The 20,124-nt window shown below is 56.8% G+C and overlaps 11 protein-coding genes across 11 annotated transcripts in view; 4 read left to right on the top strand and 7 right to left on the bottom strand.

The window, feature by feature from the left end:
• Positions 1-70, bottom strand: part of N657DRAFT_306655 (uncharacterized protein) — a gene marked incomplete at its 5' end in the record, with an annotated part of 1,117 nt that extends 1,047 nt beyond the window's left edge. Inside the window, one exon of the mRNA XM_062786711.1 lies at positions 47-70. Coding sequence (XP_062650159.1) covers positions 47-70 — 24 coding nt within the window. The remainder of the gene's footprint in view (positions 1-46) is intronic.
• A 235-nt stretch (positions 71-305) lies between these two features.
• Positions 306-1,467, bottom strand: N657DRAFT_643171 (uncharacterized protein). Its single transcript, XM_062792491.1, has 2 exons — positions 1,049-1,467; positions 306-975 (listed from the first exon to the last, which is right to left on the bottom strand). Exons 1-2 carry the CDS (start codon positions 1,073-1,075, stop codon positions 433-435), a joined length of 570 nt encoding a protein of 189 aa, XP_062650158.1. The 5' UTR covers positions 1,076-1,467; the 3' UTR covers positions 306-432.
• A 138-nt stretch (positions 1,468-1,605) lies between these two features.
• On the top strand, positions 1,606-3,376 carry N657DRAFT_643170 (uncharacterized protein). Its single transcript, XM_062792490.1, has one exon. The coding sequence runs from the start codon at positions 1,661-1,663 to the stop codon at positions 3,254-3,256; it is 1,596 nt and encodes a 531-aa protein (XP_062650157.1). The 5' UTR covers positions 1,606-1,660; the 3' UTR covers positions 3,257-3,376.
• A 639-nt stretch (positions 3,377-4,015) lies between these two features.
• On the bottom strand, positions 4,016-5,815 carry N657DRAFT_306593 (kinase-like protein). The gene has a single exon (XM_062786710.1). The coding sequence runs from the start codon at positions 5,757-5,759 to the stop codon at positions 4,491-4,493; it is 1,269 nt and encodes a 422-aa protein (XP_062650156.1). The 5' UTR covers positions 5,760-5,815; the 3' UTR covers positions 4,016-4,490.
• Positions 5,816-7,936: 2,121 nt separating this feature from the next.
• Positions 7,937-8,878, top strand: N657DRAFT_306724 (uncharacterized protein). The gene has a single exon (XM_062786712.1). It carries the CDS (start codon positions 8,281-8,283, stop codon positions 8,785-8,787), a length of 507 nt encoding a protein of 168 aa, XP_062650155.1. The 5' UTR covers positions 7,937-8,280; the 3' UTR covers positions 8,788-8,878.
• N657DRAFT_643168 (acyl-CoA dehydrogenase NM domain-like protein) lies at positions 8,732-10,791 on the bottom strand. Its single transcript, XM_062792489.1, has 3 exons — positions 10,378-10,791; positions 9,139-10,308; positions 8,732-9,082 (listed from the first exon to the last, which is right to left on the bottom strand). Exons 1-3 carry the CDS (start codon positions 10,473-10,475, stop codon positions 9,037-9,039), a joined length of 1,314 nt encoding a protein of 437 aa, XP_062650154.1. The 5' UTR covers positions 10,476-10,791; the 3' UTR covers positions 8,732-9,036.
• Positions 10,792-11,040: 249 nt separating this feature from the next.
• Positions 11,041-11,701, top strand: N657DRAFT_654771 (ribosomal protein S12/S23; the record flags this gene model as incomplete). The annotated part of the gene is made up of 3 exons (XM_062794533.1): positions 11,041-11,181; positions 11,261-11,554; positions 11,627-11,701. The coding sequence occupies 3 exons, from the start codon at positions 11,041-11,043 to the stop codon at positions 11,699-11,701; spliced, it is 510 nt and encodes a 169-aa protein (XP_062650153.1).
• Positions 11,702-11,911: 210 nt separating this feature from the next.
• Positions 11,912-13,994, bottom strand: N657DRAFT_643166 (glycosyltransferase family 15 protein). Its single transcript, XM_062792488.1, has 4 exons — positions 13,625-13,994; positions 12,674-13,531; positions 12,322-12,610; positions 11,912-12,250 (listed from the first exon to the last, which is right to left on the bottom strand). Exons 1-4 carry the CDS (start codon positions 13,673-13,675, stop codon positions 12,183-12,185), a joined length of 1,266 nt encoding a protein of 421 aa, XP_062650152.1. The 5' UTR covers positions 13,676-13,994; the 3' UTR covers positions 11,912-12,182.
• On the bottom strand, positions 13,500-14,410 carry N657DRAFT_306538 (uncharacterized protein). The gene is made up of 3 exons (XM_062786709.1): positions 14,166-14,410; positions 13,625-14,093; positions 13,500-13,521 (listed from the first exon to the last, which is right to left on the bottom strand). Exons 1-2 carry the CDS (start codon positions 14,201-14,203, stop codon positions 13,751-13,753), a joined length of 381 nt encoding a protein of 126 aa, XP_062650151.1. The 5' UTR covers positions 14,204-14,410; the 3' UTR covers positions 13,500-13,521; positions 13,625-13,750.
• A 570-nt stretch (positions 14,411-14,980) lies between these two features.
• Positions 14,981-18,424, top strand: N657DRAFT_592747 (uncharacterized protein). Its single transcript, XM_062789933.1, has 3 exons — positions 14,981-15,205; positions 15,390-17,719; positions 17,771-18,424. Exons 2-3 carry the CDS (start codon positions 15,435-15,437, stop codon positions 18,057-18,059), a joined length of 2,574 nt encoding a protein of 857 aa, XP_062650150.1. The 5' UTR covers positions 14,981-15,205; positions 15,390-15,434; the 3' UTR covers positions 18,060-18,424.
• On the bottom strand, positions 18,419-20,107 carry N657DRAFT_643164 (uncharacterized protein). Its single transcript, XM_062792487.1, has 2 exons — positions 19,374-20,107; positions 18,419-19,308 (listed from the first exon to the last, which is right to left on the bottom strand). Exons 1-2 carry the CDS (start codon positions 19,861-19,863, stop codon positions 18,539-18,541), a joined length of 1,260 nt encoding a protein of 419 aa, XP_062650149.1. The 5' UTR covers positions 19,864-20,107; the 3' UTR covers positions 18,419-18,538.
• Positions 20,108-20,124: the final 17 nt, after the last annotated feature.

The raw sequence follows: 20,124 nt of genomic DNA, 5'->3' as shown, positions 1-20,124 counted from the left end.
AGAAAGAGGAAGAAGAAAGAGGAAGAAGAAAGAGGAAGAAGAAAGAGGAAGAAGAAAGAAGAAGAAGAAGAGGAAGAGGAAGAGAAAGAGGAAAACAGTAAGGAAAACAGTGTCTAGCTGAGTAATTTGGAGACCGAGTCGAAGGGGTGATTTGAAATGCAGACCAGGCCGGTGCCTTCGGAAGTGCTCAGTAAACTCTTTGGTGGCGGATAATTAGGTCGGCGGTCCGGCCCTAGTTGCCGCCGTCGTAGATACACTGACGGAGCGGGGCCAGTTTTTTGGTGGTTGAAGGTTGGGTTGACAGCACGATATGGATATGGAGGGAGACGGTGTCGTCCGAGTCCCCGTGTTTTGTCAAAACGGTTGAATTTTAGGTGACTCAAGGTGTCAAGAAGTTCACCATGTTTGATAATCCTCCCTTCCTCTCATTTTTTACTCCCCTTGTGCGGCAACAACCTCCCTCACCGTCTCGACCACGACCGCGTGGTCGTCCTCCTGCTTCAACCCACTCACCACAACAATCGCAACCAACCCCTCGACGCCACGCACCCGAACAGGATAACCGCCCCCATGAATGCAGTAGTCATCCGCCACGGCTCCGCCATTGGAGCTCACCAGCGTAAACTTCTTCACAAACGTCGCCTCGACCTCATCCGCCGCCGCAACACCTACCCCACCGAGTCCCGCTGCCATTTTCATGCGCATGGCCCAACTCGACACGCCCCAGCGCAGCACCGTGTTGCGCTTGCGGCGCACCCAAGTCTCGTTGTCCAGGACCGTGCCAGGCTCGGTCGCGCATTGGAAGACGACTTGCCCATTGGTCAGCGAAATGGAGATTAGCGCGGGCTTGCGCTGGCCCTGAGGAAGGGAAAGAAGCCGCTCGCGCAGAGCGACGCCTAGGGTCCAGGCTGTTTCCGCTGTGAAACTGCGGAAGGTGTATTCATCGCTAGTTTCCTGGGCGATGAGGACCGCCGGCTGGTCATGACAATTGTGAGTTACGATGGCGGTTATTGAGCGCTTCGGGTTTGCGGGGGAGGGGGATCCTTACGTCCGTGCTGGGAGCGGCGAGGGCCATGGTAGAGGAATTGTGGAAGGGAACTTAATAGAATAGAGAGTTGGGAAGAGAGGATGAGAATGAGGGGTTCGTCTGCAAGATGATTTCGCGACAAGGCAAGATCAGGTGGATTGGTGACAACTTAAATTTACCGAGCGCCGGAGGATAACCCTCCTTTCTCACCCCCAACGCAAGTGGATCCAGCGAGTTCCAATTCAGAGCTGGATTGAACAAAACGCCGACGATGGGTAGAAAAGCATGTAAGTGAATGGAGCTAGAGACATCGTGTTTACGTACCTCAAGTATACCGGGCCGAAAACTGGTGATTGAATCACTTGGTGGTGGAACAGCGAACCTCACTGCAATGCTACGGGAATTCGGCAGAATAAGTTGGGGCAGCTGGAGTCTCAACCCCCGAGGTGCACCTCTTCGTTATCTGCGCGTCATGGCCGAGAGAAACCAGGTTAAGAGATTTGCTCTTCCCCTTATTAGCTAGAATAAATATTGTCAGAAGTTGGTACGCAACACCCGGATCCAGTTAACGATCGAGACGAGAAAGGGGTTAGGGTTGTGGCTGACGTCTGAAAGGCGGTGGATAGCGGCAGAATGCGACTTCGGCATGGGCCGATTTACAGCATCGAATTACCCACTCTCTCTTTCGAGCTCTTTCAACACCTACCGAGCTCGACCGTCGGTGGTTCCCAGGCCCGCAGGGCTCGAACTCCATGTCCAATGTCAATTCATACAGCTCTGCGGCTAGCTGTGCGCCCTCTACGAGGAGTTGCATTTCTCGATCAACTGGCCGTAACCGCACCAAAAGCCGCGTCGCATCGCCCGACAATATGCCTTCGCTGCACCATTGCCCTCCAACGTCGGTCTGGCCCCGGCCACGTCCGCCTCTTTTCAACCGCTCCGCCTCCGCCGCGCTATCCTCCGCCGCCACCGCAACCTAGTCCTGAAGAGAGCAGTGAACTGGGGCCAACATTAGAATCAGAGACAACCGCTCCCCAACATGCCCCATCTACGGCATCGCCTCTACCGCCCAACCAACCCGAACAAGCCAAGGAGCCCGACGCTGAACCCTCTTCCTCGACCTCTCAGGAAACTCAATCATCCAGGGAATTTCAGACCCCACGACCACCTCCCGAAACTGAAAGCCCGCCCACTCCGCTTCCTAACGACACCCCGAATCCGGCCCTCCCCTCCTTCTCCGAAGCCCACCGCAACCCTCTCTCAGCCCGCTTCAGCACCTTTATGGACAACCTCCAATCCCGTGCCGTCACGGCTACCCAAACCCTTAACGACCTAACCGGCTACTCAGCCATCGAAGCCATCAAGCGCCGCAACACCGAGCTGGAATCCCTCCTCTCAACCGCCCAACACCGGTTGCGCGAGGCGCGACACAACTACAAAGCCCTCACCTCACACCGCGCCTCCACCCAACGCGAAGTCACCACCCTCCTGGCGCGCAAAGACACCTGGACGCCGATCGACCTAGAGCGCTTCACGACGCTTTACCGTCTCGACCACGAGCTCGAAGCCCAAGTCGGCGCCGCGGCGGCGGAGCTGACCGAGGCCGAGACGGACGAGGCCAAGCTTAGCAGCGAGCTCAACGCGGGGATCCTCAAGCGGTACCACGAGGAGCAGATCTGGAGCGACCGCATCCGGCGGCAGTCGACGTGGGGCACCTGGGGGCTGATGGGGGTCAACGTGGTGCTGTTCCTGGTGCTGCAGTTTGTCGCGGAGCCGTGGCGGCGCAAGAGGCTGATGCGGAACATTGCCGAGAACGAAAAGAGGGTCATGGAGGAGGTGAGGAGGGAGCTGGAGGAGGTGCGGGCCGCGCTGGAGGCGAGCGGGCTGAGGAAGATGCCTGCCAAGGAGGCGGCGGCGCGAATTGAAGCACGCGAGGGACCTGCTCCTGGGGAGACTTTTGCGGTGGAGGAGAGTGCGGGCGTGGCCGTCCCTGAGATGCTGGCACCCGTGGAGATGGAAGAGGAGCTGGCGCCTCCAAGACCATGGAAAGAAATCCTTATGGACTTTTGGGAGGACCCGGAGTTACTGAGGGACGCTGTTCTAGATCTGTACAGCGACAGGAGGATAGACCTGCGGATGCGCGATGCCTCGCTGATTGCTCTTCAGAGCGCTGCGGCAGGGGCAGCCGTGGCAGCGGTGCTCGCCGTCTCTTTATTGCACAGCACATGAATTCCCCTCATCTGGCAAGCGTGTTGTTCTATATAAGCATTTGTACATAATAGACAACTGTACACTATGTACGATCATAAGACCTCTATAGGACCTGACGCGGTCTCGGACAGTGGTGCATGCTTTATGACCCGGTACGCATGCAATCCATGAAATGACTCTATTAAGTATGCCGTCAAGAAATGTGATCACAACCTGCAGAGAACCGCCCTTGCCTGGCATGGTCCACTCCGCTTCCCCAGTCGCCGTCTCGCAATACAAGAAATCAGACTCGAACCAAAGCTTCGCCACCGTCGCTTCATCACAGCAGCTTGGTACACTTGACGACCACCTCAGCTGCTGTGAATGGTATGCTATCCTCCAGCTGCCCTACCAACCTCCTTCCCCAAAAGCAAGAAAACCCCATCCAGTCCAACACAACGCTCTACCACCGCAGTCACACCAGTGCGTTCACCGTTCTTCCCCCTTCGCTCCACACCAGCTTCAGAATGCCAACCGAACAAGAGCCAGCTGAAATGGGTATCTCTGCATCTCAAGTCGGAACAGGCACTCCCAAGACATGAAATGTCAGCATCGGCAACACTTCGGCAACCAAACAACCGAGGCAAGCTGTACACTTGATCCGGTATACCGGTTCCCAATCAACCATGGGCAGTTTACTCAAAATCGGCCGTGTATGAGAAGCCACGGAACTCTTCCTGCATAGCCTGCGAAAGCACTACAAGCACCACCACGTTAGCACGCGTCATCCACCAACCGCACAGAAATAGAAGGGAAGAAGACGAGAAGAAACATACCAGACTGTACCGGCGTCAAGACGGGTGTAACACTGGTGAACTCGCTATCAAAGTTACTCGTGTCCGTCGGGCTCTTGATCTGCGGCAGGAACGGCGGCTCGACCCGCTTGTGGTAAATGTCGTCCCAGTTGATGTTCCTAAAGAAGGGCTGCGACATGACCTCCTGGGCGTCGGTGGGGCCGCTGCCTAGCCGCTGGTCGGGCTCGCGCGTAAGCAGCTTCTGCAGAATTGATACGCTGTCGCGCGGCATGTGGATCGGGTAGAGCGGCTCGTCGGCGAGGATAGCGTCGTAAATCTCGTCCTCGTCTTCGCCGCGGAAGGGCGACTGCTGCAGGAGCATTTGATAGATGAGCACGCCAAAGGCCCACCAGTCAACGGCCCGGCCGTATTTTTTGTCCAGCAGGATCTGGGGTACGTTAGTGGGTAGCTGGGTAGAGTCACAGAGGCAGAGGACTTACCTCGGGCGCCATAAACTCGGGGGTGCCGCAGAAGGTGCTGGTCGTCGAGCCGTACCACATGTCTTCCTTGCAAAGACCGTAGTCGGCAATCTTGATGTGCCCGTCGAGCGTCAGGAGGATGTTGTCGAGCTTGAGATCTCGGTAGATGACGCCGTTCTCGTGAAAGTACTTGAGCGCCAAGCACACCTCGGCAGCGTAGAACTGCGCCCGCTTGAGGCCAAACTGCCCGCGCTGAATATGCAACATCAAGTCCCCACCGCTAATGTACTCCATCACGAAGTAGACTCTCGTTTCGGTCTGGAAGCAGGCGTGCAGGTTGGTAAGGAAGGGGTGGCGCTCGCGGTTGGCAATCAGGAAGACGCGCTTCTCCGACTTGATGCTCTCGACCTCGTCGTTCTCAATGATAAATTCCTTCTTAAGAACCTTGATGGCGTACAGTTTACGACTCCGCTTCGTCTCAGCCAGCATGACCTTGCCGAAATTACCCTTACCCAGCACGGCAAGGAAGTTGAAGTGGTCGAGACCGATGCGTTGACCCGTACCCGGATCCGTTGCTGAGGGAAGGGGTTTCTTTGTCGGCACCGGAATCCCTGAAACGGTGGTCATCTGCGGCTCCATGGATTGCGGCTTGGGCGCAGCGATGGGCTGCTGCTGCTGCTGTTGCTGGTACATTTGCTGCTGCATATACTGCTGTTGGACAACCTGTTGCTGCGCGGGACGCGCCTGGACAGGCGGCTGACCAGGATGTACTCCGATGTTGGCGTAATCTGCCGGATTGTACTTGCGTTGCTGGGGCTGACCATACGACTGCTGCTGCTGTCCTCCGCCGTACGGACTTTCTTCCTGCTGTGCCGTGCGTCCATAGCCTCCAGCAGTACCATAATGTCCAGGACCAAAGTCGGGGATCTGGCCGACCTGCTGCTGCGGGGGAGTGCTTGGTTTTGGGGCCATGGCCGCCGCAGCTGCCGCAGAAGCGGTGGTCGAGGCAGTCGATGTCCGATCGGGCCCGGCAGGCCTCTGGCCTGACGTCTGGTTGTACATGAGCTTGGCAGCTTCGGTAGCCTCAGGGGATGCTGTCTGGCCACTGTAGGCAGACGGAGAGTAAGAGGCGCCTGATTGGGCACTGCTCGTGGTTCCCTTGCTCCCTGCTCTTAGCGTCCGGTCGGACATGGAGGATGCCTTCTGCTGGCGCGTCTTCTTTGTCGATCTGATGCCTTCTAGAATCTGATTTGCCACGGCCATCGACATGCCGCAAAAGTCTGGAACAAGGTGCACGCATTGGGCGTGGGCTGTGAGAGCACATTCTGTATCCCTTTGTCAGTACTATGAAGCGGCTAAACACACGGGTGAGCACCGAGCAGTATACATACCCACACACCTCCTCGAGTTCTTCTTGCCGATCGGAAGCATGTAACCACAATGGCAACACCAGTTGGCCGTGAGGTTGGAGAAGGGCTGGAAGCGATGCGGAATCCGATGGTTGATTTTCTCCTCGTCAGGATCAGTCTCGGCATTACTCTTGCTGATACACTTGGTGACGACGCTCGTGTAGCACTTGGTGTGGCAAGTATACTTGCAGTCCTCGCACTGCATGCCGGCCGAGTACTTAAGGAAGTCTCCGCAAAGAGCACAGCGCATGATGTTGTAGAACTGGCGCTGGACAAACTTGTGGCCGTACATCTCGTGCACCTCCTCCTTGCGTTGACGAACTGCACCCTTGCGGTTCAGACCAGCATCCATCGGCCGGGGCACCTTGTTCTCCTTGACAAAGTTGAGGCTCAGGTGAATCTGCCCTGTCGGCTCCAGGTTGAACCAAGCGTCGATCGGCTGGGTCATGACGGGTGCAGGCGCTGGCGGTTGTGGTGTAAAAGATGGACCGGGCTGCCCAGGAGACGTAGGCGGCCCGGCGAACTGAGGGCCCTGGGCGCCCATCGGGAATTGCGGAGGAGGAATCCGGGGAGCAGAGCCCAGACGGTCTGCTGACACCCATCCTGTTGTGTTCGTCTCGGCTTCGATCCTCTTGCGACGAAGCTCTTCGACAATGTCGGATATCCTCACCCAGAGCAACCCAATGGGCAGTGCGTGCTCGCCCGGCTTATCATAGACAGTAAGCTCGACCTCGTTGGCCTTGTCGACAAAAATGTTGTGATACTCGGCTTCCCATCTGTCGTTACGAGAGGCTCTCGTTCTTGCCACGATGTTGTCCTCCACCTTAATGGTCACGAACGTCTCGGGGCCACGCGAGAATCGGCTCATGGGCGCATGATCCACGTCCTTGACGGCCAGGATACGGACAGATAGTTGGCCGGTCAGGGGCTTTCTCAAATTCGGCATGTTGATACTATCGTCTGGAGGGGCTAGGTTAGCGGGAAAATGAAAAACTGTGCGAGGCGAATATACCATCCGGTGAATCTGCATCCATGTCGATATGTAGCTCCTCGTATCTCTTGAGGGCCTGCTTCAGCAGCACAATTTTTTGACTGCTCTCGATGCGTCGGGCGGCGGCATCTGCCTTGCTCTTCTTGTCGCCCTCCATCTGGTAGAGCTGTACCATCTTCTCGATACCCTTGAGATACTGCTCTTCCACATTGAGCTTGAATTGGATCTGAGAGAGCATCAGCTGGATCCGCGGGCCCAGGTACGGTGTGTCGAATTTAATAAGATCTGTGAGAAGGCCAAGTCAGCAACTGTTCATGGTTGTCGGCGAGGCGGTTTGTTGGCCCAACCTACCTAGCTTGGTGAAGTTTGGCCGAGCCTTGGGTATAGCCGAGTGCGGAGGTTGGCCCGGGAATGGGCCGCGTCGAGGCATCATGTCGCCCTGGCCATACTGTGGATAATGCGAACCGTCCTTAGGAGGCGGCGCCGGGGCACTGCCCTCCTCACCTTCCTGGCTCCTATAAGACGCCAGCGTTGACCCCCCCAGCGACATGGTGTCAACTGAGTGTCCCAGACGGCGCATCTGCAGCTCGCGAAGCCTCTCCTCGAAGAACTCGAGGTTGCGGCGCCCCTCGCGCATCTGGGTGTCGAGCTTGGATCGGACGGCTTCATTGTTGGTCTGCTGGCGCATGAGGTTGGCGGCATTGATCAGAGCCTTCTCGCGCTCGATCTTCTTGGTAATATCCAATATCTTGTTGTCGTCGTCCATGGTTCCGGCTGTGTTGCGCGGCGGGGCGCAGTTGACAAGGGCGGGGTTACCGTGGTAATGCCGCAGACTGTATAATGTATGGATGGCACTGTTTCCTCTTTTCCTTCCTCCGGCAAGCTGAGCTGCTTTCGTGCCTGGTCCGACGCAGTAACCGGTCGCGCTCGATCTGGCACTGATGCGTGGTGGAGGATGCCTGTGGGAGGTATTGTGGGGTTCGTTAACGACAAACGATGGCGGGGCTTTGTGGTCCGCAAAAGGTGACAGCCCTTTTGTTGATGCAGATGAAAAGCCGCAACACCTCGACCCTGGTCGAACACAGCGGGTTGGTTCGACTGGGAGGTCGTCGAAAAGCTTATGTTATGGTAGCTGAGTTTCCATGGGAGAAGTAGGTGGGTGGGTGGAGTCCTGCCTCTGGAGCAACAACGGGAACGAGAAACAATGCCGGAAACCGGGCCCAACGTCTGACAGAATGGAAGGTAGGGTAGGGAAAGGCGCTGCGGGGTAGGTCATTGTGCGCAGGACGGGACTGATACCAGTGATCAAACCAGGGTTCGTACGATTCACACTGAATATGCAGAAACAGAAGGTGCCCTGAGTGTTGATACTACGAACTGTTTAACTGCTATGTATCTCATGTTACAAATACTCAGGATCATCTTCAGTCGTATTCAGAGCGATACCCCAGAAATGGAGCAGAAGGGGGGCAGCTGGAGGTTCGAATGTTACAGGTATTGCGATAAGGTCAGTACAGCTAAGGTAAGTACCTTCCCCTTCACGACCACCAAGTCCCCCAAGTTCCAAGACAGGCCGAAACTGGGCCTTTGTTCCCGCCGGCTGCAATCCATCTACTTCGCAGAATCTGTCAGTTCGGGACACTTATGTGGCGTTGGGTCTCGAGACAAATCCGGGACCAGCAACTGTAAGTTACGGCTGAGTAAAAAGGCTATGGCTAGGACACAGCAGTGTAGGACTTCGGATGAGCTCGATACGACGGGCCTATCAGCAGGCAAGACCTGGAAATGCGCACGTTGTAAAGCTGAGCGATGTGGCATCTCGCCATGGAATTTTGACATCCGCCTCACCCGGCGGCCGCCCAGAGTACAAGGACAGAGTGTGCACGAGAAAGGATGAAGTCACCTCTGGGTATCTCTTGAAAGGGCAGGTCGCAAGTCCGGACAACGACAAGGACATGTTCCGTATCCCGGGCTCCGAGCCAAACGGCGTAAACGACATGGAAGGTATCCGATCAGAATTGCAGATATGCCATTCATTGATCTACAATGTACAAACAAGGGAAATTTAACCCAGCCAACCCTTTAGCCTCAGTCGCCAATGCCGAACTCCGTTCATAAACCCGCATTCTGCGCCCACTGCACACGACTAGACGGTATACTCCTTCTGGAGCAACTTGGCGATGGTGTTGAGCCTGGACATAGGTTAGTATGCTTGCGTTTCGACGTCAAAAGGAATGGCGAGCCATACTGGATGTTGCTGGTACCCTCGTAGATAGCGCCGATCTTGCTGTCACGCCAGAACTTTTCCGCCAGGCCCTCGCGTACGAAGCCCATGCCGCCCATCCACTCAACAGCCAGGCCGCTCACGCGCCCGGCAACCTGCGACGCATACAACTTGGCCATGGCGGCGTCCATGACAAAGTTTTCGCCGGCCTCCTTCTTGCGCGCCGCGTTGTACACCAGCGCACGAGCCGCGGCAATCTCGGTGTACGACTGGGCAATCTGGTGTTGCATGCCCTGGAACTCGCCTACCAGCTGGCCGAACTGCTTGCGGTCATTCCACACGTACTTGACCGCGTTCTCCCATGCGCCGAGCGCCAGACCTGTCATCTGCGCGCCAATGCCGATGCGACCCTCGTTCAGCAACGAGATGGCATACTTGTACCCCTGGCCTCGCTCGCCCAGCAGGTTCTCCTTGGGCACCTCAACGTCGTCGAAGTTGAGCACACACGTGCTGCTCGCCTTGATTCCGAGCTTCTTCTCCTTCTTAGCGATGCTGAAGCCCTTCATGTCCTTGTCAACAATAAAGGCAGTTATGCCCTTGTAGCCCTTGCTGGGGTCAAGATTGGCAAATACAATGAAAAACTCGGCCTCCATGCTGTTGGTGATCCACATCTTGCTGCCGTTGATCTTAAAGCCACTCTCTGTCTCGGTGGCCTTAGTGGCCAGAGCAAACGCATCCGACCCGCTAACGGGCTCCGACAAGCAGAAGGAGCCGACTGTGTTGGTGGCCAGACGGGGGAGGTACTTCTTCTTCAGCGCCTGGCTGCCCCACTTGATGACAGCCGTGTTGACGAGCGTATTGTGCACATCCACCATGACCGAGACCGAGGGGTCGACGCGGGCGAGCTCCTCGATGCCGACAATGGCAGCCGTGAAGTTCATGCCCGCGCCGCCGTACTCCTCGGGGATTTCGACGCCCATCAGGCCTTGCTCGAACAGCTGCTCGACCACCGCCGGGTCCATCTGCTCCGCCTCGTCCATGTCCCGCACCTTGGGTAGAATCACCTCGTTGGCGAACTTCTGCACCGTCTCGGCCATGGCGGTCTCGATTTCGGAGAAGTGAGTGATGGGTGTCGGGGCGACATCTGCGAGGCTGGCGTCACGGCGGGCGGCGGTTGAGGAAAGCGGGCGGGCGCTGTCAAACACGTTAGAGTGCTGTTCTGTCGGTGCTCTGCCATCTCTTCAGTGAGGCGTTCAAACCCACCCTTGAACAGCAGCCAAGCCCGGCTGTCGTATCCTGGGAGCAGACACGGCCTGACTCCTCCGCGCCGCGGGACGTAACGCTCGCACAAACGATCTCATCTTGTTGGAGAGGTGGCTAACAGATAGGGAAGGGAAAAGGGAGGTTGAACTGAACAACAACGATGCTAGAGAAGCGCGGCCCGCATACAAGATGAGACGGCCGTGGATCGTCCGAGAAGAAACCTGAAAAGTTTAGTAGGTCTCCATCCAGCAGGACGAGGAGGCACTGAAGAGCATGTGCTATACACAAAGTGAAGGATCAGGGTGATGGCTTGCGGTTTTAGACAGTCGAAAGGGCTCCTGTCTCCGCCGGTCCCCGGCCCTGTCTCAGGGACAACCAATGCCGAGGTCGTCCGTTCCATGCGCAACGACTTCCCCACAAAGCCGCTCCAGGTCGAAGCAGGGGCAAGATTACCATGTGACCATGCACCGGCCACCTCGTGCGTCATCAAAGCCGATGATTGCCGGAGCTGTCACGTGAAAACTTTCGTGACTCGAAAAGCCTCAGTGGGCCAGGGCTCCACTTCAGGCTCGAATCCATTGCTAGATCGAATCCGAAGCTGCTCGACGACGACGACCGAGGACCGGTGGCTATCCGCGTCGCACCAGCAACATAACCACCATCATGGCGACGACTTTCCTCCGCAACCTCGTGTTGCGGCCTGCCATACGTCACCAGCCGCCGGCGCTGCCGACGTCCACCCCGATAGCCCGCACATTCTCGACCACGCCATCCCAGAGCACAACTCTCATGCAAGTCCTGCGCGTACGCTACCTCCCACCCGCCTATCCACCTCCCTTCTCCCCAGACAAATCCCCTCTAACGAAAACGCGAAACAAAACAGGGCTGCCGCAAACCCCAACGCGCCCGCCACGCCGTCTCCCCCGCTCTCTCTGCCATCAAGGCACCCGCGCTCAAGGGCGTGTGCGTCAAGGTGGGCATCACCAAGCCCAAGAAGCCAAACTCGGGCGAGCGCAAGACGGCCCGTGTGAGGCTGTCGACGGGGAAGGTTATCACGGCGTACATCCCGGGCGAGGGCCACAACATCCAGCAGCACAGCGTGGTACTCGTGCGCGGCGGACGGAGCCAGGACTGTCCCGGTGTGAGGTACCATTTGGTGAGAGGGGCGTTGGATTTGGTGAGTATTATCCCCGAAAGAGTGAAAGGGATGATAGTTGTGGGAGGGATGGCTGACGGTGCTTTCCGACAGGGCGGTGTTGGCAGCCGGATGAGCAGCAGGAGTAAATACGGGACGAAGAAGCCTAAGAAGGCGTCTGTTGGCTAAGGCAGCACGATACACGGCGGGAGTGCTAGGGTTCGGAGCTGGGTTGGGAAGAACAGTGGATAACGTAGAGGAGAGAGGGAACGACAGCCATAACGCTGGGTCCGGAACGAAGGCCTTGTATTATTACGCGTATAATCGAGAAATGCCAGGAACAATAATTGGCTTCATTTGGCAATATCCAGCGAGGCGTGCGAATTCATCATCATTGACCTCCGGTCAGATACGGAATATGTACGACGAATGCTGGCGAGCAACTGTGGCCAACGCAAAACATCAACTCACACGGCTGAACTTTCAGACTCAGATGGCCTCTACGTTCCAAGCCCATGATGCCCCAATTCCCCGGATCTGTGTGTGCCCGTGCTGTTTTGAACTCGCCCACGGATCAACGTCTTAAAGAAGCATCGACCTCCTTCAAGATAACGAGACATTCCAATAACTGGGGAAACAGATCAAAAATGCAACCCAAAATATGCGTGAATCAGTTCTTCTCCTGCTCCCACCCCTCCGGCTTCTCCATGTGGTTGACTTCAAAAAATCTAGAAGTGCCTGTTCGCCAAGACGGTTAGCCTCACCCCAGCCAGATACAGATGGATGGAAACATTTGAGGGGACACATACATGAGTAGCCTTTCCAGTCAAAGTTGTCAGCGGGGTTGCAGTGGCACTTCAGCGCGCTCCGCAGGGCCTGGCCCGTTGGGCAGTGCGTGAAGGGCACGTGGTAGTAGGCAATGTCGTTGAAGAAATGGATCTCCTCCTTGTGCAGCATCAGAGCCGCCGCGATCGAGTGGACGGGCGCGTCACCCCAGCGCTCGTAGAAGAAGCCGCCGTCGCGGTCCAGGCTTTCAAAGTAGTCGATGTAGGCCTTGGAGCGCAGCCAGTTGAGGGAGCCAATCTCGAAGTTGGACCACTAGACGAGAAGGTTAGCAAAGAAATATGGAGCTGATGTGAGGGGTGCTTGATATGTGCTTACAAAATGGCACTTGTTGTAGGTCTCTCCACCGTCGTCGCTCAGGAACGCCATCGAGTTGCCCGCGGCAATGTGTTCTGGATGGTTCTTCATGAACTTCTTGACGCTGTCCCAGAGCGTCGGGATGGTCTCATGGTACTCGTACAGGCTGAGCGTGAAGCTGTACTTTTTCTTGTTCTCGTGCATGAAGCGGAACGGGTCGTAGTGGATGTCGCAGTACAGCTCGACGCTCGGCTCCACACGCCAGTAGTACTCGTAATTCATCATGAGCGGCTGCCGGAAGAAGAAGCCCGACTCGAAGCGGCACATGTGGCGGTAGCTGATACTGTCGCCGTAGATGATCTTGGCCTCCTTCATGTCCTGCCGCACCTTCGCGGCCTTGTCCTGGTCGATCCACTCCGGGAAGGACCAGTGCTCCTCGGGGATGAGGCCGTAGTGCGTCTTGCCCGAGACGAGCGAGCTGGTCACGTTCTTGAAAGTGTCATCGAACGGCTTGTCGTTCAGAAAGACCCAATCGTAGTTGTATCGCCGGTTGAAGCGATCCTCGACTTGACGGATCGACTTGGCAATCTCCCAGACGTCCGAGTTGCGGGCCAAAGTCACGAACGTGGCGTTCATCCTGGGACCGGGTTTGATGCCGGACAGATCATCCCAACCGGGGTCATTCGGCGTCAGGGCCATGGGAAATTGTGAGGCATCGTAATCTGTCTTGACCTTGGCAGCATTCGGTGAGTCTTTTGGTGTGTGGCCGGCGCTTGTGTGCTGCGTCGTGCCGGAGGAGGCCCTGCCTTGGTTGACAATCGGTGTCCCTAGGTTGCTGACGTCTGCCGAGTTCGATACATAGTAGAAGACTGCAAGAATCTAACACAGTGTTAGTCGAATCCAGAAGCCGATAAGGCATAGGACAGCGCCAGATGTGCGCCCGACTATCTGACGCCGGGCGGCAACACTCACAAAGAAAGCAACGAGGATGTAGCGGACGTAGCGAGCGCTACCGGTCGCCATGGTGTAGAATGTCCGATGGAAATATATCAGGAGAGATCTGCGGGCTGCGGACGGCGGTCCAGCCGTCAAACGGTTTCAGTCGTTGAGATGCCTCGAAGCCGGATCGTTGAAGGTGGCAAGCTGGCGAGGCCAGAGCCTGACGGTATTAGTGGGGGGACGTCGCGTCCGAGAGACAAAGCGTTTCACTGCTCGGTCATTATCGTGCTCCCTGAACTGAAGCCACCAAAGCCTGATGGTATCGTCGAGCCGTGAAATTGACGCAAACACCGAGAGAAGTGTTGCTGAGAGAATCACAGCCCTAGGAATCGAAAAGGCCAGCCGCAGCGAATTGCGGTACGGTAGTTGAGCTTCCAGAGTACCCCTTGCGGTCAGTCGCGCGACGCTAAAACCTTGAGGGCTGTCCCAATCTTGGCGTGAGCTGGTATTTTGTTAGCAAAAGATGATTCGGGGGAAAGCGCGATTGAAATAGAGAAGTACTTTGGTAACGTACGTAAGCGTCTGGCTGACCTCGTATGCGGACCCTTGCATTCCTCCAAAAGATACGGAGCAAATCAACTGACTTTCCCGGAACTTTGGGGACCGAAAAAAATCGGCAGACTATGCGCCGTCTTACATGTACGATTACCACAGGACATGGTACATGTGCACCAGCGCCTACTGCATGGCTGATAAAATCATTGCGTCTTGCTCTGAGGTGTCCCGCAATCAATTTCTCAAAGTGCTCGACCCGACGGTAATGAATGAAGATGGACGAAAATGCAGACGGCTGTGGACCTTGCTGCTCCCAACAAACACAGAGCATAAGGTCGGGTATTCAGATAGAGTATCACAACCTCACAATACACGGAGTAACCCTCGGCGTCTTCCTACCAAGTAGAGAGATATAGAAACTTGCACAAGCACTTAAAGGAAACCAAGCTGCTTGCCGTGAGGAGGCCATAAATGAGACATGGAAGAAAGGGATGGCTGAAAAATGCCAGCTATGTCGGTTGTCATTACGACAGACGAGAGCCCATGAGCCCAGTCAACGGGAAAGGTTGTATCCCGTTCTCGTTAATACTGGGATATTCATGTCGTGAACCTCCCCTGCGCCCCTATCCTACCTAAATGGGGTCTGTATATCCCTTGGCCTCTCAGAGCCACTCACCCCTGCATTGTCGTCTGGACCGTGCACTCGGCGGCAGCGACCTTTGAGACTTACGCCGATTGGCTTATCGGATAATTTCGACATCCCACTTGCCCGCCATTGCTTCCAGCTTGGCCCACCGAGAGACTGCGTCTCTAAGTTGACCTCATCCTGTTTGCGGCATCAGCTACGCGGCGCGTTCCCCTGTTCGAGACACTCGCCCCAACGCACAATCTCTCCTCCTTCGCGGGTCGATATTCGACCGCGAGACATCATCTCCGCGTTACGCACAGTCTTCGCGACCTCGGTTTAATCAGCGCGCTCTCCACAGAATCTGGCTGCGTTGATTGATCACCATGTCACTTGGCCGATTCTACTGACCCGATATTCTTATTTTCCGCGCTGTGAGTCACTGATCAAGTTCAACCGCATCGTCTGCTATGTGCGCCACATGGTGCGCCTTTCCATCATGCCCGCTGAATTCTCCAGCGTAGTGGCGTTGGGTGACGCTTGACCCCGCCATTTCTGTTTACTCTGATATTGGCACTGCTTCAAGACCAGAGTATGCAGTACTAATCAGTTTAGCAGTGACCCTTTCCGCTACCGCCCCGTGTTGAACCGTCCTGGGCTGCCATGTCTTACTTTGGCTTCAATAATACCACCGGCCACAACCCGGCGGCCACCGGCTTTTCCCAAGCCCACAACCCTTTCGCCGGCCTCTCAAAACGTGAAGACGAGGGTGACGCTCTTGAGTTTGAAGAGACCTATGATGGCCTGGGCGATCAATTGGAGGAAACGGGCGACGCATTCAATGACGATACCTTCGGGGACACGGCCGCCCTCGATGCCGGACCGGTAGGCAAAGATTTCGACTTCTTTGGTTCCACGGCCAAGGTCGCCAACGCCATCGAAGAGGAGCATGTCCGCTTCACTCGCCAGCAGCCTGCCGCCAAGGTCCCACAGCAGGTCACTCAATTTGCCTCCCAAGCCGCACCCCTGCCGTCTGCTCTTGGGCCTTCGTCGTACGGTCATGTCCCCCAGTCGGCTCCCCACAAGCCCGCTCGAACTGGCTACGAGAAGTACAGTAGCGAACCCGTGGCAGAGCTACAAGTCGATGCGGCACTTTGGGGCGTTGCGCCCAAGAAACAGCCCCAGCCGGCCGCCGCTGCGTCGCCAGCCGTGACCTCGGTTCCGACTCAGCCGACACGGAAAGTGCTGAGTTTGGAGGAGGTTGAAGCTCAGATGCGAGCTCAGGCCAAGAAGGCTGCGCAGCAGGCCACTCCGTCCCCGGCTCCGCAACCGGCAGCTATTCCGCCTGTTTCTCAGCCACAAGTTCCCCTGCCCATGCACTATGATCAAGCATATCAGTTTCCGCAGCACTTTCAGCACCAGACTCCCCAGCAGTTTGATCAGACTCGCAAGGATCAAGGCCACGCCCAAGGACATGGACAACCCGTTGCCATCCTGCAAAGGCCTCATGACAAGCAGGCACCGTCGCCCCAGCCGCCGACTCAGCCAGCTGCTCACCATCGCCAGCAGCCATCCTCCAGCATGCCGCCCACACAGATCTTGCAAAACCCCAACCGCCTTTCTGGGGATGCAACTAGACTTGCCATGCGCCAGCATCCCACCCAGGTGATGCCGGCTACCTACCCGACGCATCCCATCCATAGACAGCAGGGATCGTTTTCCCGGCAGCCGCAGATCATCACTCACCCATCTCAGCTTGCCCAACTCAGCGAGGAGGAAAAGGCGGCGTATTTGGAGCAGGAAGCAAAGAGGGCCAAGCGTAATCACAAAATTTTCCTCATGTCGCGCGACAATGGCCTCATGACGCCACAGGACAAGAGCTTCGTGACTCGCATCCAGCTGCAGCAGCTCGTTGCCGCTGCAGGCAACCCCAACGAACATGGCACTGACGAGTCTCTCACCGAGGACTTTTACTATCAAGTCCACAGCCAGATCCAGGGTGGTCAGCGCCAACACCCTAACCAACCCCTGAACAACTTCGCACAGACGTATCTCTTCCAGACCGGGAGTCGTCAGGGCGGCATGCGCCGTCACCACCGTGGACCGGAGAACCACATGCAGCGCATGGAGCAGCAGGTCCAGCGTGCCGTTGAAGCAGCCAAGAACAAGCCCAAGAACAAGCAACTCGTGATCGAGGGCAGCCTTGGAAAAATATCGTTCAGCAACGCCAAGACGCCGAAACCGCTGCTGAATATCAAGCGTACGGAGAGCAGCGGCGAGGCCCATCGCCCGGCCAGCGCGCACAAGCACATTCCGAGTGGAGGTGACAGGAAGAGCGATTTGCGCTCCATCGAACGCATCTACACCACGCTGATGGAAATGGAGGACCACGACCGAAGCATGCCTGCGCCCCCGGCCAATGAAGCCGGCCCTGAGGTCATCCAGCGGTTTGTGTCCTGGAACAGCGAGGCGCAGATTCTCAATAGCAGGCTTTGGGAGAGCCTGCGGATCCACGATCATCCTGAAAACGGCCTTGTTCACCCATTCATCGCCCTCCTATCGTATAGCAAGGGCATGAAGGCAATGCCGCGCATTTCCCGGCATCTTAGCCACGAGCAACGCACGACGATTCTCACCCTCATCGTTGTGAACCTCGACAACCTGGAGGTCGTGCGCAATGCACAGGTGACACCTGACGCCACGCAGCTCAACGCAGTCATGCGTGAGAACGTTGAGCTCTTTGTTGTTGCCGTCATGTCGACCCTATTCAACGTTCTTAACGAGCTCGACCTGGACCTCGTTGCTGGGATCCTGGGCCTAGTCTGCACCCGCAATGTTGATATCATCGCCAAGAGCCGGATTGGCGCCTCGATGCTCACAATGATTCTAAGCCGGGCCGAGATCATTAAGCACGGCGGCGGCGGCAGTGAGCAGTCCTGGCGCTCATGGTGAGCTTTGTTGGTCTCCCTGTCTAGAAATGGTTTGCTGACATTCGCCAGGGATGCGACCTACACGCAGTTCTTCGATCTCCTTGAGCACACTCTTCCCCACATGTTCCCCGGCCCTGTCACCGCCGGCGATGACTTTTATGTCTGGCAACTCCTCGCCGCCCTCGGAATCGGCGCCAGCCCCGACCAGCAGCAGAGACTGGTGCTCGCCGTCAAGGACCGTGTCATGGATACGGTTGCGCTGTCCAAGACGCTACCTCAGGACCTGGCGGCTCAGCGGCTTCAGAACGTCAATTTGTTTATGCGTTCGATTGGCTTGGATGTCGAGTTGCTTCAATGAGCTCTGTTCACGCATCTTCTAAATCTACGGCCTCGTGGAGGCGGCTGAGGTGACCCTGGTTTCTGGCAAAAACAAAAGGTACAATTGGCCATGGAGACCCGGTGTGGAAAGAGCGTTATGCGTGCTACCACCGAGGACGGTATTTCGGAACGACATCAATCCAATAAACTAGGGGATGGACATGGGCGATGGGTGAGGTGAGCGGATTTGGTTGCGCAGCCACAGGATCGCAGGCAAAGCGAAGATGCATATTGATTTTGTATGGATACTTGAGCACAGCAGGGTAGGAATATCAGAGTCAAAGCCCTGCCATCGCGATGAGTTTCTTGGCGAAACCATATACCAGCTCTAATAACAGTCACGGCACCAAACCCGAGTCCTATGAAGGCGAGAAATAATTAACCAAACACCTAGCAACGCAATTATTGACAGTGCACAACGCTCCCCGTCCACACATCCAATATAGTACATCCGGGTCTCTAGTCTATCTCCATTGCAGCTGTCTTGTTTGTTGCCCTCCCCCTTGTAGTTCTCCTAGTCCCAGCCGCGCCCGCAGCCGCACCAGCAGAGCCAGCACCGGCATTCCTCCCCGCCCCACCCGCCTGTGCCGGCTGCTGCTGCTGCTCTTCAGTCTTGACCACCGTTGGCTTACCCTTGCCCTTCCCCTTTTCTTGACCCTCGACCTCCGCCGCCACCCCGTTAATAGCCCGCAACAGCTCCTGCTCCCCCCAATCCGTCTTGAGCTGGGCGACCTTCTCCACCAAATCCGCCGCGCCGCTCTCGTCCGCCGCTGCAGGTACTGTTGCTGCTGCTGCACCGCTCCCTTCAACCGCCTTCCCCTTACCCTTGTCCTCCTCCGTTTGTTCCGTATTGGTGGTGGTGGTGGTGGTGGCGGCGGCATTGTTGTTGCTCTCCGGCCGCAGGAGCAAGCACTCGTTGTAGGCCTCCCACGCCATCTCGGCCTCGTCGTGCACCCACTCCATGCGCTTCCACGTCTCGGTCTGCACGTTGCGCAGCCGGTCGGCCATGGTTTCTGTCTCGACGCCGCCCTCGGCGTCCATGGCGGATTTGATCGACATGTGGATCGCGCGGGCGGCGGATGCGGCCGCGGCCGCGCCGGATTTTTCGCCGCTGACGCCGCCCGCTGCGGAACCGCGCGAGAGTCGGTCTTGTTCTGTTGCTGCGTCTAGGTGGTGCGGGACGGGGCGGAGGTGCACGGCGGAGGAGACGGGGGTTAGGTGAAGGTTCTCTGGCAAGGGAGGAAGTCGGGGTTAGTGTCGGAATTTGGAAGGGAGAGAATTGAGGGTGGCTTACTCCCTTGGAAGACGCCGATCATATGGCGGGTGTGTTTCTCCTCGGCGCTGCGGCTGCCGCCAAAGGTCTGAGTGCGCAAGACTTTGTCCTGACGCAAGGCCTCGGCCCAGTTGGGGGGCGCTTCGTCGTCATTGCCGGCACGACGGCCGCCCCGTCCTGTACTGGGTGTCGCAACGATGTTGAAGCCACCTGCTAGACCTAGGCTGCCGCCCTTTTTGGCCTCCATGGACTTTTGCAGAGCTGTGCCCCATGCCATGCCCTTGTTCTTGTCATAGGCTTCGCCCGTGTCCATGGGCACGTCAACTTCGTACATGCCTGTGCTGGGCTTGACGCGCAGCTCGGTGATACGGGGGATGCGGACTTGGCTTGCGTCTTGGGCGGTCCGGGTCACATATTGCAAGACGACGAGGTTGCGGTGTTCGGGGAGAGGCGGCTTGATGAAAACGCAATAGCTGGCCACGACCGGGTCGTCGTCGTCGTTAGAGGCCATTGTGTAGAGTTCTGGTCGTATTAGGAAATCTGATTTCGGGAAGCGCTAGCAAGCAGCTGCAATCTGTAGTCAATGATGGGTAGGCTTTATTGTCCAGAAACCCTGCGAAGATGTGCGATGTTGATGCTGTGTAGCTGGGGCTGGCAGCCCCCCGTCGCGATTGCCCCGCGATCTGGAAATTTTAGTGGGGCAGCAAGAGGCATAAAACTCAATCATCCTTGCCTGTATCAGGACCTCACTCCAGTGACTCCACCACGAGAA

The sequence above is a fragment of the Parathielavia appendiculata genome (assembly GCF_033297405.1).
Source record: "Parathielavia appendiculata strain CBS 731.68 unplaced genomic scaffold N657scaffold_3, whole genome shotgun sequence".
NCBI classification, from domain to species: domain Eukaryota; kingdom Fungi; phylum Ascomycota; class Sordariomycetes; order Sordariales; family Chaetomiaceae; genus Parathielavia; species Parathielavia appendiculata.
Note: the sequence above shows the minus strand (reverse complement) of the source record. Positions and strands in the feature narration are given on the sequence as shown.

Bases quoted from the DNA above. Each gene is read 5' to 3' on its own strand.
- N657DRAFT_592747 (XM_062789933.1), top strand. From the start codon at position 15,435: ATGTCTTACTTTGGCTTCAATAATACCACCGGCCACAACCCGGCGGCC. The intron at 17,720-17,770 runs GTGAGCTTTGTT...GACATTCGCCAG, and splicing joins GAGCAGTCCTGGCGCTCATG to GGATGCGACCTACACGCAGT.
- N657DRAFT_643166 (XM_062792488.1), bottom strand. From the start codon at position 13,675: ATGGCGACCGGTAGCGCTCGCTACGTCCGCTACATCCTCGTTGCTTTC. The intron at 13,532-13,624 runs GTGAGTGTTGCC...ACACTGTGTTAG, and splicing joins ACATCCTCGTTGCTTTCTTT to ATTCTTGCAGTCTTCTACTA. The intron at 12,611-12,673 runs GTAAGCACATAT...CTTCTCGTCTAG, and splicing joins CCTACAACAAGTGCCATTTT to TGGTCCAACTTCGAGATTGG.
- N657DRAFT_306593 (XM_062786710.1), bottom strand. From the start codon at position 5,759: ATGTCGATGGCCGTGGCAAATCAGATTCTAGAAGGCATCAGATCGACA.
- N657DRAFT_643164 (XM_062792487.1), bottom strand. From the start codon at position 19,863: ATGGCCTCTAACGACGACGACGACCCGGTCGTGGCCAGCTATTGCGTT. The intron at 19,309-19,373 runs GTAAGCCACCCT...CTCCCTTGCCAG, and splicing joins GATCGGCGTCTTCCAAGGGA to AGAACCTTCACCTAACCCCC.
- N657DRAFT_306724 (XM_062786712.1), top strand. From the start codon at position 8,281: ATGTATCTCATGTTACAAATACTCAGGATCATCTTCAGTCGTATTCAG.
- N657DRAFT_643171 (XM_062792491.1), bottom strand. From the start codon at position 1,075: ATGGCCCTCGCCGCTCCCAGCACGGAC. The intron at 976-1,048 runs GTAAGGATCCCC...TGTCATGACCAG, and splicing joins TCGCCGCTCCCAGCACGGAC to CCGGCGGTCCTCATCGCCCA.
- N657DRAFT_643170 (XM_062792490.1), top strand. From the start codon at position 1,661: ATGCGACTTCGGCATGGGCCGATTTACAGCATCGAATTACCCACTCTC.
- N657DRAFT_643168 (XM_062792489.1), bottom strand. From the start codon at position 10,475: ATGAGATCGTTTGTGCGAGCGTTACGTCCCGCGGCGCGGAGGAGTCAG. The intron at 10,309-10,377 runs GTGGGTTTGAAC...CGTGTTTGACAG, and splicing joins GGCTTGGCTGCTGTTCAAGG to CGCCCGCCCGCTTTCCTCAA. The intron at 9,083-9,138 runs GTATGGCTCGCC...ACCTATGTCCAG, and splicing joins GAGGGTACCAGCAACATCCA to GCTCAACACCATCGCCAAGT.
- N657DRAFT_306538 (XM_062786709.1), bottom strand. From the start codon at position 14,203: ATGCAAGGGTCCGCATACGAGGTCAGCCAGACGCTTAC. The intron at 14,094-14,165 runs GTACGTTACCAA...ACAAAATACCAG, and splicing joins GAGGTCAGCCAGACGCTTAC to CTCACGCCAAGATTGGGACA.